This window comes from Lithobates pipiens, unplaced genomic scaffold (genome assembly GCF_037356315.1).
Source record: "Lithobates pipiens isolate NorthernLeopardFrog02 unplaced genomic scaffold, aLitPip1_a1.2 Scaffold_30, whole genome shotgun sequence".
Lineage (NCBI taxonomy): Eukaryota > Metazoa > Chordata > Amphibia > Anura > Ranidae > Lithobates > Lithobates pipiens.
This window is the reverse complement of record NW_027507791.1, coordinates 178,183,892-178,197,140: the sequence shown is the minus strand read 5'-3', so window position 1 is coordinate 178,197,140 and position 13,249 is coordinate 178,183,892. Positions and strand designations below refer to the sequence as shown.

Below are 13,249 nucleotides of genomic sequence, written 5' to 3'. Positions count from 1 at the left end.
CTCCTTCCAACTTCTTGCTTCTCGCCCCTTTTTTTAAAGTTAGCAGTATCTGCTAGCAAAGCAAAACATTGATGCAAGAGGCACGAATAGAGCAGGAACTAAATACCAGCCCAGCAGCCAGCATTAGATGGAGACTGATTGCTGGAAACTACTGGCAGCTGGAAGACACCCGCTGGTGAACACCAGAACTACAACATCCCTGGACAGCACAGTACCACCAGCAAGTAACCCAGGTCTTGGCACATGCAAATAAACTTTATGTGTTCATATTTTGTAATACATCTTTAAGATGTATGCTTCCAAGTTCAAATTACACTTACTTTATCTGTTTTATATTAAAAGTTGCACTTTAACAGTGAATTTTGGTACAGTTTTTATTACCTTTAACTTTCCTTAACTAGAACATTCTAGGGATCAATGGATACAAACAGATTCACTTTGCAGCGGAAATTAAAATAAATAATTAAAATTGCTTTTCATTGTATGTTGTTGGATTATTGGGAACATAGGTTCACCTAGCTAAGAGAACTAGTAAATTTACCACCTATATTGTAGTAAAGATTACATAAAACTAAAACACAAATTTTTAATTTTCCAGATGTTATATCTAAAAATAATGACCAATGTAAATAAGACTGTGGTAAAGGAATTTATTCTACTGGGTTTTTCCAGCTTCTACAAGTTACAGAATTCAATGTTTTATGTTGTTTTACTAGCCTACATTGTATGTGTCATTGGAAATATTACTATAATTATCTTAGTTAGAGCATACCCTACTCTTCAGACTCCAATGTACTTTTTTATCAGCACATTTGCTTTTTTAGAAATATTGTTTGTTTCAGTAACTGTTCCAAAACTTTTAGCTATCCTTATAAGCACAGATGGAAGTACATCTGTCATTGGCTGTTTCCTACAGGTGTATATCTTCCATGCATTGGGAGAAGCTGAATGTTTTCTTCTTGCTTTGATGGTCTTTGATCGATATTTAGCTATCAACAACCCATTGCATTATTCAACTATTATGAATGGTACATTTTGTTTGCAGTTAGCTGCTCTTCCATGGATATTTGGATTCATAATATCTTTTATGCCTGCAATTGTTACAATGCTTCTGGAGTACTGTGGTCCCAATAAAATTGATCATTTCTTCTGTGATCTGGCTCCACTGCAGAGATTGGCATGTTCTGACCTGTTTTTAAGCAATGTGACCACTGTTTTAGCAGCTTTCCTGTCGGTTATTACTCCATTTATTTCAATAGTTGTACTGTACATTCAAATATTGTGTACAGTCTTGAAGATCAGGGGTATTTCAGGGAAAAAGAAAGCTTTTTCAACATGTTCATCCCATCTTATTGTAGCAAGCATGTTCTATGGTAGTGCCATTATTGTATACAGCAGGCCAAGCGGCAGTCACTATGATAAGTTCCTTGCTCTCATGTATACCGTTGTTACTCCGTTATTAAATCCATTTATTTATACTTTACGGAACACAGACGTTAAGGATGCCTTAAGAAAATTAATTAAACAGCACCTAATAAAACCTAATGGGTAATGTTATTATAGAAAGCAATAGTAATAGTACTTGCTTACATTTTTTTTTTTTTCATCTTCATTTTTTCATTTTCCTTTTTTGCTACATTTACTTTGTTTTAGTTGGCATTACTTATTTTTAGACAAAATGTGAAAATAAAACTGGAGGGCTGGTACAATTATGTGATTTTGTAATTAGGCTACATTGACTGTATAATGGCACTGTTAAAACAAAAGAGCCAAAATGTATAATCCTTCAGGACAAGTTTTTTGGTAGTGCACAGAAGCCCCAACAAGAAATAATGGTCTGCTGAATGTGTTAATTTCAAACAAAGCAGAGTATACATATACCCATATAAGGAAGAATCTAGTTCTGACCAAAACGTTATGCCATCTTCCATGGCCCTTTAAGTGGGCTTAAATGCCAAGAGGTGTTAAAGGATCATACAAAAGGATGCTGGTACCGGTTGTGTCTCAGTCCCGATCATTGAACTGTTGGAACGTCTGGAGATCCACATATTGGGCACCTGTTCATTCCATCTTCCCTGCCTCTCTACAACTCCCTGGTAGAGTCTGATGTGCACCTGTAATGGCCTCCTCCTGGCCTGTTATTACAGATTTGGAAGTTTTAGTTATTGGATTTTAATTATAAGTCAACTATATTTTATCTACGTGAAGGTTCTTGGACAGAAGTTTCTAATATCAAGCCGGGTGGGGATTTTTTATTTTTTTTTTATATACCTTTTAACCTCTCATGTGCTTTCTATCTCCAGATGACTCTGTAGGCTTCTCCTGCAGAAGCAAGTTTTTATCTTGCAAAACGCGTAGAGAATTTAAGCACAGACTATCTTGACTGATGGACAGCATCAGCTCAGTTGTCATATCTTGATGTCAGATCTTTTCAAACTTGAAGGTTCTTGAATGCCATTTGATGATGTTTTTGCCCTGTTGGTATACATGTATAATGATATGTGTTTTATAAGATGTGTATTTTTTCATGTAATACATTTTCTTATATTTTACCTTGGTGTTGTGACTCGATAAAAGTCCCATGGGCTATAGAAAGTTTCGCAAGTATAAAAAATGTGCACTTATTATTTTCTTTACTAGGAGCCTGGAAAGCATTGCATGCATGATCTGCAGGTCATGGGTTCCATTCAGGATTCCTGCAGACTTTTCAGTGCATCTCTCTGCTCGTATGGGAAGACAGATACACACTGACAGAAAGAAACAATGAACTACCTAGAGCACTCAACCACACCCTGGTAGTTCATTAAGAACTACAGGCCGACAGTCGCAAAGTCTGTCAATACTTGTAGTTTCCCATTCACGGAACTCTTTTTTTTAAATAGTGACAGCAAGCAGGAGATCTTCAACCCCCCCTGATCGCTATCTCTAGATCTACATGTTACATGTTCCACCCTAAAAATTAGAACATGTAGCATGTTCCTAAAGGTGAAATTATCCTTTAAAGACTCCATTATATGGCTCTCACAGTGGTAACATGATTGGGAGCCTGAGCCGCTGGCTCAAAATCAGAAGTCATGATCAAGAGTTGTTGGAGACAGAACCTCAGCCCTCCATACAGGGCTGCTAATAGAGTTTAGTCCTGGTACAGGAGGGCTGGCTGTATTGCCCTGTCACTTCAGAAGAGGCGCCAGGGCACCTACAGGAGAGGAGAGACAGCTGTACTGCCTTGTGACACCTGTGGATCCCCCTGCAGCGCTGCCCCGGCTTTCTCCCTCCAGCAGCTCTACAGAGGGATCAATTTTATATTCTTACAAAGTGTCCCAATTTGGAGCAGAAGGAGTCATCTGAAAAGTTTCTGCCTGTGCCGGGTCCTGAAACTCCCTCTCTGTCTCCCCCCAGCCATTAGTCAACAGTGTTAACTCCTGTAAGTGGTGATGAATGAGCAGGAAGCTTGCTCCACCTCCTCCCTGAGTCCTAACCTCTGCTCCCCCTTTCTTCGGATCATGTTGTCACTGTTCTGTTGTTCTGTGTTCATTGAGAACTCCAGGGTTTGGATGGAGTAGTGTTTCTGCTAGAGGCGGTGAGTGTGTGTGTGTGTGTCTGTGTGTGTGTGTGTGGGGGGGGGGGGGGTTGCTGCTGGAGTGAAACTTTAGGATTTTGGAGAGGGGTGAATATGGAGCCAGCCTAGCACTGCAGGTAGCTGCCACTTCAGTGCTGGAGCTAGGAGCCAGTGGACACATCTCTGCCAGAGGGACCTCTCTGCCCAGCCATTTCTATATACTACCCCTAAGGACCCCTTTATACTTTGCATAGTGGGAACACGTGTTCTTGCTTGTGTTTTTTTTTTTTTTTTTGCTTGTTCTTTGCACATAAGGCAACCCATTCAAGTGAAAGGTCTACTCTATGTGTGACAAACACATCATAGAGGCTCTAGAACATTTTAAGGCATGCAGATTTGCAACATGACAAAACACAGGTCTGCTAATTGCATTTGGGGGGCCATTGTCAATTTCCAAAATACACTGCAAAATGCACGTTACCTGTGCACTTTGGCACACATCCAGGAAATGTCAAATGTGAATGCGGCCTAATGCCTGGTACACACTGTTAGTTTTAGTTTTAGTTTTTCCGTTATACCCAGCGGGTAACTGACACCACTGGTCGGAGCTGCTGTACTAACAATCCTATGTTCGTACAGTGATCTCTCCTGCTGTTCTATTGTGTTCCGACAGAGGGATGGCCCCACTGCCAGAACACTCTGGTCAGTGCTCTCAGCCATTGGCTGAGAGTGCTGATCGGGAGATGGCCAGCAGATCTTTTTTGGTCATGCCCCTTCAGAACCCGGCTGTCATATAGTTAGACAGGGCTGCATATTGTACATGCCATGGCTGCGCTGTTTTACTTTACACAAGTGCAGCATTTTTAATGCAGGCTGCAGAGTTTGATAGTCAGCACCACCTGTCAAATTTCTCATTGATTTGAATGGGGCCACTCTGCACCTTGAAGCCAAATACCTGGCTCACAGTTGCACTGTAGTCTTGCAGTGTAAAGTTGCCATTCAGCAATTTAAAAAACAAATAAAATAAATAAAATCAGGTGGCAGTAGGGAGGCCAGGTAGGTAGTATGGGGCCCCGTGATTTCTAACAGCAGCCCTGCCTCCATAGATACATGTATGCAGCAGCTGGTTGTTATAGCCTATTTTTGTATTATGCGATCAGCTTACTGGCATAATTTACTCACATATGTGCATCTAGTGACAAGAATAAATGATTATTTAAAGGGAAATAGTTGCACGCTACCATGTAGTATAATGGTCGATTGTATACAAGTGCAATACTGCTAGTGCTGCAGCTGTCACTAAATAGTGCTCACACATAAAATAACAGTATTAATTATTTGATGCAGCGTTGTCACATTTTCATTTTAACAAATACAAATAATCAAAATAATAATCCTGTGCAAAATGTGATACACGGAAAAATAAAAGTTCAATAGTAATGGTAGTAATAAAATAATGTGCACACTTGAATATGCAAAAAAAAACAAGAGTCAAAATCTCCTCTGTTGACACACAAAGAGATGCAGAGTATTTATTTACTCCGCACAACCTCTAAGTGTAAAGTGCTACCACCACCACATGCAGTAGTCGCTCACCTCCTTACAAGACCCTGCAAGGGTCAAACACACTATGTGCAATAATCCTTCCAAAGATGACTCCACTGCTCGTGGCGGGTTTCTAATTTAGACCTTCATGAACCCAAGGAATGATACAGAACTAATAGAGATTCCTCCCACTGTGTTAGTTCCAACTCAGATCCAAATATAATCCACAGTGGCCAAGAATGGTTTCAATAATACATAAAAAGAGAAAAAAGTGCCTCCAATAGTGCAATATCATTGGGATTTTAAAAGATCCTAATGCTAATATACAACTCACATTTGTTTAAAAGGTTAAAAGCATATACAGTATGATACATCAAAGATCTCACTCGTTTGTGATAAGGTTCCACCACCAGGTTCCACCTCCACGATTATTGAAACCATCATTGGCCACTGTGGATTATATTTGGATCTGAGTTGGAACTAACACAGTGGGAAGAATCTCTATTATTATTATTCATTATTATTATTCAGGATTTATATAGCGCGAGGAGCTTCGTGGCTTCATTTGTTAAAAAGGGGAGAATTTTAGAGATGTTACGGTGGTGAATTCTACAAACTTTTGCCAACGATTGGACTTGGGGCTAAAATGACAAGTCAGAGTCTAGGATTACACCTAGTACCCTGGCGTGAGGGGGGGGGGGGGGTCTGATGGTTGCATTTTTGATGCAATTCGTTCTGTTAGTTCTGTATCATTCCTTGGGTTCATGAAGGTCTAAATTAGAAACCAGCAAGGAGCAGTGGAGTCATCTTTGGAAGGATTATTGCACATAGTGCAAGGTGTGTTTGACTCCATCACTGTCTTGCAAAGAGGTGAGTGACTACTAGAGCTTTCCCCGCATCGCTGGACCCTGGGACAGGTAAGTGTCTGATTATTAAAAGTCAGCAGCTGCAGTATTTGTAGGCAAGGGAAGAATGCAGACATCTACAGTGTTGGCTTATCAAGGGAACAACAATAGCAAACATGTAATTTATATTTGTTATTATATTTTAAAAATTGCAGCACCAGAAGTGAATGATCTTGATCTCTAATAAAAGTGAGATCACCATCACCTTTTTATTAACCACATGCCGACCAGCGCACGACGATATATGTTGGCACAATGGCACGGTTGGGCAAATGGGCGTACAGGTACGTCACCTTTCAATCACGGCATTGTAGGAGCCCGACGTGCCTGCGGGTACCACAGACTCGATGTCTGCCGGGGGCCCGCAAACATGTCATGGAGCAGTAGAACGGGGAGATGCCTGTGTAAACTAGGCATTTCACTGTTCTGCCTAGTAACATGACAGAGATCTACTGCTCCCTGTCATCGGGAGCAGTGATCTCTGTCATATTCTAGTGAGGCAATCCCCCCACAGTTAGAATCACTCCCTAGGACACACTTAACCCCTTAATTGCCCCCTAGTGTTTAACCCCTTCAATGCCAGTGCCATTTACACAGTAATCTGTGCATTTTTATAGCACTGATCCCTGTATAAATGACAATGGTCCCAAAATAGTGTCAAAAATGTCCGCCAATGTATGGGAGTGATTTCATAATTATCAATCAGGTGCTGCACCTGCAGGGCTCTAATGAGGAAACTGACAGGGTGTGCATGCCTTTAGAGGTGATTTCCTTTTGGGAGTATTTCCCCAAAAAGGTTCTTTTTGTTGCAGGGGATGCCCAAAATCTGACTTGTACTATAGTGCAGACTTCTGGGAAAATCAGTATCACACGAACAGGAAATTAAATTTCTGGGGCATTCTGTACACCATCAGTGTACAGAGCACCTCCAGGTAGACATATTGCATAATACAGAGAATTACAGTGCTGCAGACCAAAAGGGAAAGGTTGTTTTAATAACATTCAATTACAATATGACTTGTGTAGCAATTGTATATGCTGTATCAGTTTTTTTTTTGCAACTTGTTTTCTTGCAAAAGTCCGAGTTACCTGTACATCATTTAACTTCAACTGGTTATACCGTAGTGATGCCCTGTACCATTTTTTTAGAGCTGACGATTGGCTCTCTTGTAATAACAATGGATGTGCTTGATTGTTATTACAAGCAGTGGGAGGGGACACCCCCCTCCTGCCACTCGCCCCGGCTCTCCTGTCCCACTGGGAGACTCAAATGACCAGCCTAAATGTCCGCCATGTGGCTGAAGACCCAACGAAACCTGGGATTGGCTTTGATCAGGTCTCAGATCAAACCCAGATGCAATGTCATGACACCACTTCCACTTTACTGGAGTCTTAAAGGCGCCAGTTTAAAAAAAAAATTAAGTATTCAAAAATGCTGATCTTGGTGTTTTGAATGCTTTCAAGTGTAAAAGGCGGGATTTTTTTTACATATCTAACTTATCTTATCTGAGTTATCCTAACTTATTGTATTGTTTCTAACATATCTATCTCTAACTAATTAAAGGAGTTGTAAAGTTTTGAGGTTTTTCACCTTAATGCATGAATGAATAAAAAACCTTTTGTGGTGCAACTCCCCCCCGAGCCCCCCTTTTACTTACCTGAATTCGATCTTTCCAAAAGAAAGAGCCAGCAGCTCCAGCCACTGTCTTGGGTCCTCATTGGATGGAATGATAGCAGCGGGAGCCATTGGTTCCCACAGATGTCAATCAAATCCAGTGACACGGGAGCCGAGGGAGAGGCTGAATCCTGCTGTCTGTGTCAATGGACGCAGCAGGACTCCGGAGCCCGCCTGCATGAGTTTCCCCATGGAAAGGGGCTCTCTGTGGGGGCACTCAATGTGGAGGAGGAGCCAGGAGAGTCACCGGGGGACCCCAGAAAAGGAGGATTGGGGCTACTCTGTGCAAAACCCTTGCACAAAGGAGGTAAGTAGGACATGTTTGTTATGTTATCTTAACTTATCCAACTCTAACTCACTAACTACCTAATGTGTTTTTTTTTTTTTAGCTTATCTATCTTATTCTAACTACCTACCTATGTTAAAAACAAAACTTATCCAAGCCCAACCCCTATATTGGAAGTGTGGAGGCAGGAGGCTGGTGCTCTGGCTAAAGTGTCCACTTTTAGCAGCATAAATCCATGATATAGCTTCTACACAAATTCATTCCTAGTTACACAAATGCAGGTACAATGTCCAAAATTTTTACGCATTTTGGCTTACAAAGCCTTCCTCATAGCATACCTATCTTACTCTAAGTAACTAGTTCACTTTTTCCACTTACTTTTGACAAGCTTATTACCTCTACTTAAGAAATGGTGGTAGGTGCTTGGGAATGAGTGCTAGGTCTTAAATATTTTGTTTCAGTTTCCTATAAGTTGAGTAAACTGGGGTATTTTGGTTTCATATTGCTTTTATTTTGAAATTTTGTTTCCCTAAATCCCCTAAGTCCCTCAGTACAAACTCAAACACAGCACATAGCCATTGAACAGTCTCTGCTGACCCCTTATTTGGGATAGAGCCATTGAGCAACCTCTGCTCCTTAGATAAAATAGCATCATCCTGGTTTATGAGGTCTTCCAGCTATATTGTCTCTCTTGTTATGTTTATGATGCCCTCTACAAAGTTCTTCATTTAAGGAAAAGAATATGAACAGCCTTTGCTCACTATATATAACTCCCTATTCTTGGTTTGTGATTTCTTCCAGCTGTTTTTTATGTTTCCGAAGCCCATTCAAAGTACAGTAAATGGGGGTTTTGTGTTCTTTGCCTCCACTCTCTCCCATTTTATGCCATGGGCTAATCCTGGCATATGGAATTCTGTACCTTGTTATTGTCCTCACCATTGGATTGTGTCCAAAGGCCTTCTCAAATGGTATTATTCCCAGTGAGAAATAATCTGCAGTTCTGGTATATGGCTTGGATTGATAGACCTCTGGTGCCCTATAACTGACTGTTCTGGCTGCTTTCCTCACTTCCTTTTTTCTGTACACATTTGTTACAGCCAGTCCAAAATCTGCAATTTTCTTTCTTTTTAAAATAATTTATTTAGAATGATACAATACAAGTTAATAATACAAGTTTTAACATTGTATAGGGCTATCAAACTTGAATAAAGGAACTTCTCATTTATTAATTTGGAATAACAATAGTACAGTTACCATATAGAGAGTAATATGGGAATCTTTTATTAGTAAATATATGTGAAGAATACAATCATAACAATTAATAAACCTGGTATAATTTGTATAAAGGAAAATTAATAATATGTCATATATTAAAGAATTAGACATAGAGATACAACTATGTTGGATAAATCGGTCTGTATTGGGATGTCCTGGAGAGACACCCACCCAACAAGAGCCAAGGTCCAGCTATGTGGCCCGGCTTTTCCCAGATAAATGGACGTCCCACCAAAACATCCCCAACATAACTTTGGGTAAATTATTTCTAAACCGATCATTTACCAAAACATCCCCAACATAACTTTGGGTAAATTATTTCTAAACCGATCATTTACTTTCTTCCAAAGAGTAATTCAATATAAGAATGGAATAATACATTCCCACTATTATACATATCTAAAAATTAAGTTTAATAAGTAGGAAAAAAGGGGTGGGATCTAAAAGGAGGTTGGAGGGAATGAGGGGTCTCCAGAGGGAATCGATTGTTCAAACATACATCATATAACATTAGTGTCCGTAAAGGTGGTGAGCCTCATCAGGGTAAAATAAGTGAGAAGTCAAAATCTGGAGGTAGAATGTGTGTTATCCATGGAAGCCATAGTGTTTAAAATTCAACAAGTTTATCAAGTATGATTGCCTCCATTTTGGCATAGATCATAGCTTGTGTTACATGTTGTTTTACCGACACTTCACGGAGCTTATCTGACTTCCAGGCTTTAGCTATAGATTGTTTTGCCTCCTTTGTAACATATAGTAGAAGTTTAAATCGGCGTTGTGTTATGTTTCGTGGTTTATTATTTAAGAGAGCCACCAATGCATCAACAAGAAAATATAACCAAAAAGGGGCACTGCGCTATCCCAAAAAGCAGCTAACACGCTAAACACGCTAAATTTAGCTCAAAGTAAAAAATATTAAAGTGCAGCGCTATATACAATAAATTGAATTAATTCAAAGTGTACATGAAAATACTCGTGCAATTTACATTAATCTACCCCTCAAGGGTTCTTATCAATGCAAATATATATTTGTGCTTGTTGATATTTATACTTCAGTAAGTGAATATATCATATGTGTAAATAACACAAAAAAGAACAAACAGTCCTTTGTGAAATCCAAAGAATCAAAAAATTTTGAAAAGCAGTCCAGTTGTATTTCAACAAAGCCACCAGTTGTATTTCAACAAAGTGACTCTTTTGAGGGGAGAGGCGCGTGTATATCCAGGAGTCGGAGGAAGGCATTTTCCACAATGAGGGTAGCCAACCTGTGGCATAGGAAGTCGGTTCTCCATAACCAGAGCAACAAGCACGCATGACCCTTAGAATATATGTTCATTTGGGTCAACTTCATTCGGTAAGCTCACATCTATTGAGGTGGTGGTACCGTCACAAGGGTGGTGGCTTTGTTGAAATACAACTGGACTACTTTTCCAAATTTTTTGATTCTTCGGATTTCACAAAGGACTGTTTGTTCTTTTTCTTTTTTGTGTTATTTGCATATATGATATATTCACTTACTGAAGCATAAATATCAACAAGCACAAATATATATTTGCATCAATAAGAACCCTTGAGGGGTAGATTAATGTAAATTGCACGAGTATTTTCATGTACACGTTGAATTAATTCAATTTATTGTATATAGCGCTGCACTTTAATATTTTTTACACCGATGCATCAAGTTGTAAAGTAGTATCAAACATTGTAGAGAGAATATTAAATATTTTTGACCAAAAGGTCTGGGCAATGGGACAAGTCCACCAAATGTGTAGATGTGTACTTGGGTCACTACAGCCTCGAAAACATTGAGGGGGGTTTTGGGGAAGGAATTTTGATATTCGTGCTGGCACTAGGGGCCACCTGGTAAGAACTTTATAATTTGTTTCAAGGGCTACTATGTTTGGTGTGGCAGATTTTGTATTTTACCAGATTTGTGCCCAATCCAATGTGTCTGGAGGAAGATTTAAATCAGCCTCCCATTTATAAGTATAAGATGGGGAAGAGGAAGTTGTATGTGAAAGCAATTGGGCATATAGTTCTGCGATAAGTCCTTATCTGTATGGATCTGACATACAAGCTCATTCAAAGGTAGTATAGTTTGGAGTAGTCAACTTTGTGGGGGCATTTTGGGACAAAAAGTTTTTAATTTGTAAATATCGAAATGTTTCATTATTAGGTATATTGTGAGATTTGTTTAGTGTTGGGAATGTTATGATTTTATCAGATTCGTAGAAGTGATGTATTCATGTAAGACCCACATTTATCCAGGCCACGAAGGAAGAAAGTAAAATCCAAGCTGGGTAGAAGGAGGGATTGTGTAAAAAGGAGAGGAGTGGGTTAAGTGGAGATTGGAGACCAAACCGGGATTTGAGTTTATCCCAAATGGAGAGGCTATGTTTTGTGACTGGATTTGTTATTGATGATCGACATTGGGATGATGAAAGCCATAATAGATTTGATGTGGAAAGAGGGTCACAGTCCACCGATTCTATTGCTACCCAAAGATGAATTTCTTTTGTGGCATGGAACTTAGCTATTTGTGCTAATTGTGAAGCATAATAATATTTCGAGAAGTTAGGAACACTTAGGCCTCCACAGATTCGGTTCATAAATAGGGTAGGTTGGGGTAATCATGGTTTTAAGGTATAAAATTTTGGGTAGTATTGACATTTTAACCACAGTGATTCTACCCATCAATGCTAATGGTAAAGAAGACCATTTTTTCATTAACCACTTCAGCCCCGGACCAATAAACAGCCTAAGGACCAGAGGTCTTTTTACAATTTTGCACTGCACTGCTTTAACTGGTAATTGCGCGGTCATGCAATGTTGTACCCACACGAAATTTGTGTCCTTTTCTTCCCACAAATAGAGCTTTCTTTTGATGGTATTTGATTGCCTCTGCGATTTTTATTTTTTGCGATATAAATGGAAAAAGACCGAAAATTTTGAGAAAAAATGATATTTTCTACTTTTTGTTATAAGAAAAATCGAATAAACTCAATTTTAGTCAAACATTTAGGGCAAAATTTATTCAGCCACATGTCTTTAGTAAAAACAATGTCAATAAGCGTATATTTATTGGTTTGCGCAAAAGTTATAGCGTCTACAAACTAGAGTACATTTTCTGGAATTTTAATTTCAAAGATTTTTATTTTCAAAGTACAAAGTACAAAAAAATACAGAAACACTTCAGGTGCCAACAACAGAACAGGAGTAAAGACCAAAGTAGTCACACTACTGGACATCTTCGATACATACAAAAACCTTACGGTCCTCCGAGAGATTAAGCAGTAGAAAATCTGTACTTATAGCCAGTAATTACAAGGAAAAACATGTATTCGATCTATATTGCTATAATTTAGCAAGAAAAAGGGGGAAAGCAGAGGGGCGGGAATCTGGGAGCCAGGGAGAACTGCCCAACACCCCTAATGGGAGCTCGCTGTGTTGGGCCATCGCCCCCCCGAATCCCCGCTAGACCCTATTCCCACTGCAAATCTGAGAAAGGCACAGGGCGGTAAGGAATTATAAGGATCATCTTAAAGCTATCAGGGGAGACCCACCAATTCAGACAATTAAGAAATTGGAATTTATCCTGGGTCCCTTCTAGGTCAACCTAGATGATTTGGCTCCGGTGTGGCACCACCATCGCCTACTCTTGTAAAAGAATAAAGAGAAAGAAAGAACTAAAGGAAAGGAAAGAATTGAGGCATTTAGATAGGGAGAACAAAGGGAAAAGGAGAGGGGGAGACAGGGGGAGCCAGGGGGAGCAATTGGAACTCGGGCAGTTCTGTAGTAAAAGTATAAACTGAAAAGGGCGTCTTCAAGGGATGCAGACATTACGACCCGCGGGGCGGACGGGAAAAGAGGGAGAAACATTGAGCCAGGTGAGAGGAGCAAAACTGGACTATTGTTATTTAGCTGGTCCTAAGCGGTGGGACTCCCACAATGAGGGAGATGCCCACGTGTTTTGCCCAAGGTTCCCAAATAACCTCAAACTTCTC

General features: G+C 39.7%; 1 protein-coding gene across 1 annotated transcript; it reads left to right on the top strand.

Moving 5' to 3' along the window:
* Window positions 1-609: 609 nt before the first annotated feature.
* On the top strand, window positions 610-2,484 carry LOC143942280 (olfactory receptor 10A7-like). The gene has a single exon (XM_077463519.1). The coding sequence runs from the start codon at window positions 617-619 to the stop codon at window positions 1,550-1,552; it is 936 nt and encodes a 311-aa protein (XP_077319645.1). The 5' UTR covers window positions 610-616; the 3' UTR covers window positions 1,553-2,484.
* The last annotated feature ends 10,765 nt before the right edge of the window (window positions 2,485-13,249 follow it).

What these genes read in the sequence shown, in the direction of transcription:
- LOC143942280 (XM_077463519.1), top strand. Translation starts at nt 617, where the DNA reads ATGACCAATGTAAATAAGACTGTGGTAAAGGAATTTATTCTACTGGGT.